The 6,960-nt window shown below is 36.1% G+C and overlaps 1 protein-coding gene across 1 annotated transcript; it reads left to right on the top strand.

Annotated features, from left to right (window-relative positions):
- The first annotated feature begins 745 nt into the window (after nt 1-745).
- Itm2a (integral membrane protein 2A) lies at nt 746-6,715 on the top strand. The gene is made up of 6 exons (XM_051178665.1): nt 746-1,011; nt 4,269-4,400; nt 4,655-4,852; nt 5,046-5,156; nt 5,678-5,828; nt 5,953-6,715. The coding sequence occupies exons 1-6, from the start codon at nt 901-903 to the stop codon at nt 6,039-6,041; spliced, it is 792 nt and encodes a 263-aa protein (XP_051034622.1). The 5' UTR covers nt 746-900; the 3' UTR covers nt 6,042-6,715.
- The last annotated feature ends 245 nt before the right edge of the window (nt 6,716-6,960 follow it).

Genomic DNA, 6,960 nt, shown 5'->3' with positions numbered 1-6,960 from the left:
TTCCTGCTGGTGGCTGAAGAGAAACAGGCTCTGGACTGAGTGAGACCTTACTCTGACTATCCTGGCCAGGGAGAATGAAAAGATCTGGGTTATTTCACTGATTCATTAGGAATGAGCTTCCCACCCTCCCTTCTCTGTATCTCATCATGTCCTGTCTACAAAACAAGGAATTCAGGAGACAAAAGCTCTGTCTTTCTCATCTAACATTACTTTAAGTTGGAAAGTTAAAAATTATAAAAGAAAACAAAAATCATGGAAGCAAAACAATGTTGGGCGAATGAAGCAAGCAACTACAAACTAACTTCTAGGTGTTCATGAAACGGAAGATATAAAGGTGTAGAACAGTCGGGGAACTGTGCTTTCTGGCCTGGGTGGGTTGGAGAACTGAGAAAGCTTGGGTTGGTGCCAAGTTACAATCCTGGGCCCCACAGGGGGCCAGGCACAAGTTTGGGAAAACAGAGTCAAAGTCAGGGGCTATTGTGGTCCAGGCCTAAGCAGAAAGACATGACAGGCAGGTTTCCTTCCTGCCTTGCTCTTATCTGAGGGTGCAGAAGTCAAAAGGAGCTTGCCTGGTGTGTGCAGGTGAGGCTTGTCCACCCTAAGCAGGCCATCAGCTCCAGCTCCCCCTCCCTTCCCAACTAGCAGCTTCCCACCCCCACTCGCTTCCACTCCAGCGCTTGGGCCCCCTCCTGCTCCTCCCTCCGCACCTCCCTGGCCCCGCCCACGCTCTCCCACTCAGCCTGGGACTGCGTCATAAGTATCCCCAGACTTGAGCTTGCTGCAGCCTGTGGAAGACAGGGAGAAAGTGCTGCTTGGGCAAGCGCGATCCCTTCCTCTTCCAACCTGCAGCCCAGAATACTCATTCGAGCCGCGCCTTACCGCGCAGCCCGAAGATTCACCATGGTGAAGATCGCCTTCAACACCCCCACGGCGGTGCAAAAGGAGGAGGCGCGGCAAGATGTGGAGGCACTAGTGAGCCGCACCGTCCGAGCTCAGATCCTGACTGGCAAGGTAGTTTCCACTATGTCTTCCTGCTGGGGTTTGGGAATGGAGAGAGAAGCGGGTGAGGGTGCAGGTGCAGAGGACAAAATGTTGGCTGCTCTGCTGTCTTCGAGTTCCAGGCAGGGCAAGCTGCACTGTAAATTGCGTGGGCCACCTTTCACTCTGCCTTGACTGCCTCCATGCGATTCCATCCCTTAACACCACCTATCCCAGGAAGTTGTTGGAAGGAGTTTGAAGAAATTCCTTCATGTCATGTTGTTCTGGGAAATGGGTTATGGAATTAACCAGAGACACAATTATAGCTACAGGGACAGAGCAGCCACATGGGGTGAGCAAGGGCAAGAGACTTAACTGTTCTTTCTTTACTTTTGACTTGAGTGAAATGATATGAATCTGTGTCTTTGTAGGATTGCTGATTGCAGAGGTTGAATGGAGGCAAGGGGCAACCTTAACTCCAAACTGCATGCGTGGGATGATGGGGTGGGGCAAGCCTGTGTCTATACACACACACACACACACACACACACACACACACACACACACACACGAGTGTATTTTTAGTTAGACAGTGTTAACGGCTAGGAAATGGAGCTGTCAAAACATACTGGTTTTAATTCTTGGTGAAGCACTTGTAAAAATAAATTTTGAGCTACTCTTCTTTTGTTATTTCTTTTTTTGAGCAATATCCCACTCGCCTCATACAGATCCGAAGTATATCCAATATTGCAACTTAAACAACCCATTTTCCAGGCACTGGAGACATTCTATCCTCCCAGGTTATTTATCTAATCCAATTTACATTTCTTTTAAAAACCAACCAGGTTTGGAGTGTTAATAAACTCTCATTTTTCCTCAGTAAAATCTCAATTTTAAAAGGCGATCATATTTTCTCCTGCATCTGTGGAATCTGCAATAATGGGGCTTGATCTGTCCTAACTTGTTCTGTTGTCATTAGAAAGTTTTCACTTTTACGTTTATAGCGGAAATTTGAAAAGCGTTTTAAGTGAGATCTGAATTCATGTAATAAAATTATGCACACAATTTGAAATGGTAATGAGCTGCTGCAGAACTTTCATCATGGAAACTTTTAATAGTTAACTCTGCAATCAAACTAGCTTTTGTGTATCACACATTCTGCAACTCAAAAGCAACACCCCCTTGCATTGTTGAGGTTTTTAATTAAATGACAGAAGGTCAAATATGTAGTTGTCTTCCTACTAACTTTGTAAATGAAACATGGCCAGATTTGAGGGGAGGTCCAACTAGATGCCAGTAGTTAAAAATAGCCACACAGTAATCCTTTTTTCTCCTCAGTACCAAAAACTTCATGAGTGGTAGAAAGTTTCAGTTAATATGTTATACTTTTGCCAGTCCTGTGGTGCAATGAGCAGTAAATACAAATAAATATCTCCACTTTGATTGTATTTCTTTGTTAGGTTTTAGAGAAGCAGCAATAGAACCCTGATATGTCCACTTTGACAGTACTATTTGACAGATTATATTTTGATATTAGGCCTGATCAACAGAGATTGAACATGTTAGACTCATATTGGCAAATGAGAAACAGTAAGTTTTAAAATATGTTTCAAGGCGAAATTAGCTATGATAATTGATTCATTCAAGTACATTGAGTTCAAACAATGTTAAATGAAAACAAAAGAAATCCTTATTCCTACTGAATAGGCATGTCTAGTGAAACTAAGACCCTCATACTTTGGCCATGCTTAATGATAAACTTCCTGAGTTTTTGGGAAAGAGAAATGAAATCACATTACAAATTGTTCTTCTGCTCAGTAATAAGAAAAAAGAAATTCATTCCTCAGAGAATTTCAAATTAAGCTATTATGTGCCTTCTAGCTAGTCATTTTATCTTTCTGCACCTAAATTTAATTATCTAAAATATGTCTTCTAAGATCCCACAGCTGTATTATAGAAATTCCCAGTCAAAATTTAAAGTCCAGTTTCTGTAGTACTAAATATTAGTTTAGATTTTTTTAAAGAAAAAATTCTAGGCATTTCACTATGTGTTGAATATAATTGAAGAAATAAGCTTCAATAAATTATTAAGAAAACATGAATCTCAAATTTTGGACTTCAAAAATATCTTTATTTTGTGAACAAAAATTATCAAATGATTTTCTATATATTTCACATTAACATGCATTTGTTTCATTAAATTGATGTAAGGTCAGTTGAATATATAAAACATAGCAATTTCATGAAAAATTCTAATGGTAGACAAACAAAAATAATTTTTAATACTAACTTGTATTATCAGAGCTGAAATTTGCTGTCTTTACTTATTCTCTCATTGAGTAATAATGCAGCTGAGGGGTATAGTATCACATGCAAATTGAAAATACCAGGCCTTTCAGTTCTATTACCCATGAAGGGCTCAGTTAATCACTTGCTTCTTCTTTTGGATATTTCTTTTGAGAATCCTTCAGCAAATTATTGAATTCACAGAATGTTTAAATCTCTCCTTCACAAACAACTTCTGCACATAGAAAATCATCTACTTTCAAAACTAGTGTTTACTCTAAGACTTGGAAAATAGCATTATTGCAATATATACAATAGTGGATAATATCAGGAAGCTTTATACTTACTATAAAATTAGGAATATTACAAAATATATCATTGATCTCAATTAATTTCTGAAATAAAAGGAAGTAATTCCTTTCTAACTTCACAATAAAGCTTTTTGAAAACTAGCAAATGGATTGAAGATTACTAACTCCTTTAAGTTGATGAATTGATTTCTAAGCAAGTAGAAATGTGTCTATTTTTATATTCAAAAAGTCAGTGTTTATAAAACTGTGACTAACTCCAATTATTTAAAGAACATACTTTTTAGAGACAACCTGCACTATATCATGTCTACAGTTAAAAATATTTTGTATCCATTAAATGTTTGTTAAAACACAGATCTGTAATAAGTATTTTAATAAAAATACATGTAATTCTATAAATTAATGATTGTTTTAATAGTCTGCAAGAACATATTTCAGAATAACATATCTATATTTAAGTTTGAAAATGCTAGGAGGATGGCCAGTGTTGGTGGAGATATTATATATATATTCACATCTATATCTATATCTATCTATCTATCTATCTATCTATATATGTCTTAGAATGATTTTCGATTTGAACATTTTAGTGTGTCTCCAAAATATTTTGTTTTTTAGGGGAAATAAATTGCACATAAAAGCAACTGTTTACAAGTATAATTTTTTTTTTAATTTTTGCTTTTTAATCAATAGGAACTCAGAGTTGCCACACAGGAGAAAGATGGCTCTTCTGGGAGATGCATGCTTACTCTCCTAGGGCTGTCATTCATCTTGGCAGGGCTGATTGTTGGTGGTGCCTGCATTTATAAGTACTTCATGCCCAAGGTAATAATTATAATACTTGATGCTCTGAATTACTAATCGTCATGTATTTCATTATCAACTCAAGTAATTACGTGGTGCTAACCAGAGAAATGAAGATTTGAGGGATGTTTTCAAATTAACTTTCAGTCTCTCACATTGCTTAGGCTTCATGATGCTATAGCAAACAAGCCTCAGATTAACACAGTGTGATGAACTGACATGAGTGTCCTGGCAGTGAGTATTAGAAAGTGTGAAGTCACCCTTTTGTCTTTTAGAGCACCATTTACCACGGTGAGATGTGCTTCTTTGATTCTGAAGATCCTGTAAATTCCCTTCATGGAGGAGAGCCTTACTTTCTGCCTGTGACCGAGGAGGCTGATATTCGTGAAGATGACAACATTGCAATCATTGATGTGCCTGTGCCCAGTTTCTCAGATAGTGACCCTGCCGCAATTATCCATGACTTTGAGAAGGTTGGTTTCTCTTTCTTGCAGCTATTCAAAAGTTTTCTCTATTTCTTCTTCATTGAAAGGCAATGAATCTATTAATAAATGAACAACTTTTTGAAGTATAGCCCTTTCATTGTGTTGTTTTTGGGTAGACAGACTTAGAAAATCTGAAGTATTTATTAATACCTATCTTTATTTTTCTTCACCTCCCCAACAGGGAATGACTGCTTACCTGGATTTGCTTTTGGGAAACTGTTATCTGATGCCCCTCAATACTTCCATTGTTATGACGCCAAAAAATCTGGTGGAGCTTTTTGGCAAACTGGCAGTATGTATTTTAGAGATATTTTTTATAGGCATTTCCAAATAATTTTACTTCATTATTCAAAATAGTTAACAAGTTGTGCCAGACATTCCATTTCATTGAAATATTTTTGAATGAAATGTGAATGCTGTGTCAAAATAGATGGAACTGAAGTATTTTATGTTAATCAATGTAAGTCCGTTAGGCAAATACTTTATGTTCCCCATCATATATAGAAGCTAAAAATATTCACCTGAACAAAGAACATTGATTAATAGAAGTTGAAAAGGGAATGTGTGTAGGGAGGGGTGGATAAAGGGATGTTGGATTTGATCAATGCATGCTGTGTATATGTGCAAATAGCACAATGAATTCGAAACTCATAAATATATATATATATATATATATATAGTAAAATAATATATAAAACCATTCTAAAATGAATTCTATTTTTAATAATGTCTATTTTTAAAAGTATGTAAATAGGAATTTTAATACTGTCTTTAAGAATTTATCATCTCAATCTTTTTTCTTTTAACTTTTAGAGTGGCAAGTATTTGCCTCACACTTATGTGGTTCGTGAAGACCTGGTTGCTGTGGAAGAAATTCGTGATGTTAGCAACCTTGGTATTTTTATTTACCAACTTTGCAACAACCGAAAATCCTTCCGCCTTCGGCGCAGAGACCTCTTGCTGGGTAAGCAATTTATTATTATTGGGTGAATGGAAGAGAGTGAGAGTTGACTGCTTAGAAATGAGCATGTTGAAATACCTTTTCATGAACACAAAAACTGAAAAGCCATTTTGTTATGCCTTCACAGGTTTCAACAAGCGTGCCATTGACAAATGCTGGAAAATTAGACACTTCCCCAATGAATTTATTGTTGAGACCAAAATCTGTCAAGAGTGAAGAATGACAGATAAAAGAGTATCCTTGGTAATAAGAAGTCAGTAACTTGCATTCTGACTCTGATATAAAAGTTTCTTGGATACTCACAATATTTACTCATACATTTACTCTATTGCTTATACTGGAAAAGAAAAGGGGGGAGAAAACTACTAACCACTGCAAGCTCTTGTCCAATTCTACTTTAATTGACATTGCTTGCTGTTTGCAACAAATTAAACAATTATCTTTTCTTTTGAATTTATAGGGTTTAGATTCTGAAAGCAGCATGAATATGTCATCTAACATCCTGACAATAAAATCCATCCTTTGTTTTTATTTAAAGCAAGTTCTTGACAAATCATGGATAGAGCGTGCTTTAAAGTCAAAATATTTCAAATTGTTTTTGACATTTTTGTGTGAAGCATGTCAAATCTCTTAACATTCTTTTGTTTTATTCATTTTGTTCAACTCTCCTGATTTTAGAAATTATGTTTTTACATTTCTATCAGGTGCTCTGTAATGAATCTGACTTATATGTGAACAATAGTCATGAGGAAGTAATCTTTACACGTGTAATGATTCTTTCTCATTGATATCTGTATTGTGAAATCCTCAAAACTGTACAGGTGCTGAATGCTGTAAGGAGTTCTGGTTGTATGAATTCTACAACCCTATAATAAAGTTTACCATATTCAGTCATGTTTTCTTTTCATCACTTGACAGATACTTTATCCAGAAATTATTATTTATTTGGCTTTGGTTTTCATGAATCAGATAGAAAATTATGAACATAACTGTATCCATTACCACTTTTACATATTTATGTTTCATAATCTCACATTTTCATTTTCTATTAATTGTTTTTTAAAAATATCTTATAATTTCTTGTGTTATAAATTCAACTACTTACAGAGAGTCTTTAGCGCAGAAGAATTGAAAA

This window comes from Phodopus roborovskii, unplaced genomic scaffold (assembly GCF_943737965.1).
Source record: "Phodopus roborovskii unplaced genomic scaffold, PHOROB, whole genome shotgun sequence".
NCBI lineage: Eukaryota > Metazoa > Chordata > Mammalia > Rodentia > Cricetidae > Phodopus > Phodopus roborovskii.
This window is presented reverse-complemented; position numbering and strand designations above follow the sequence as displayed.

Bases quoted from the DNA above. Each gene is read 5' to 3' on its own strand.
- Itm2a (XM_051178665.1), top strand. From the start codon at position 901: ATGGTGAAGATCGCCTTCAACACCCCCACGGCGGTGCAAAAGGAGGAG. The intron at 1,012-4,268 runs GTAGTTTCCACT...TTTAATCAATAG, and splicing joins CTCAGATCCTGACTGGCAAG to GAACTCAGAGTTGCCACACA. The intron at 4,853-5,045 runs GTTGGTTTCTCT...CCTCCCCAACAG, and splicing joins TTATCCATGACTTTGAGAAG to GGAATGACTGCTTACCTGGA.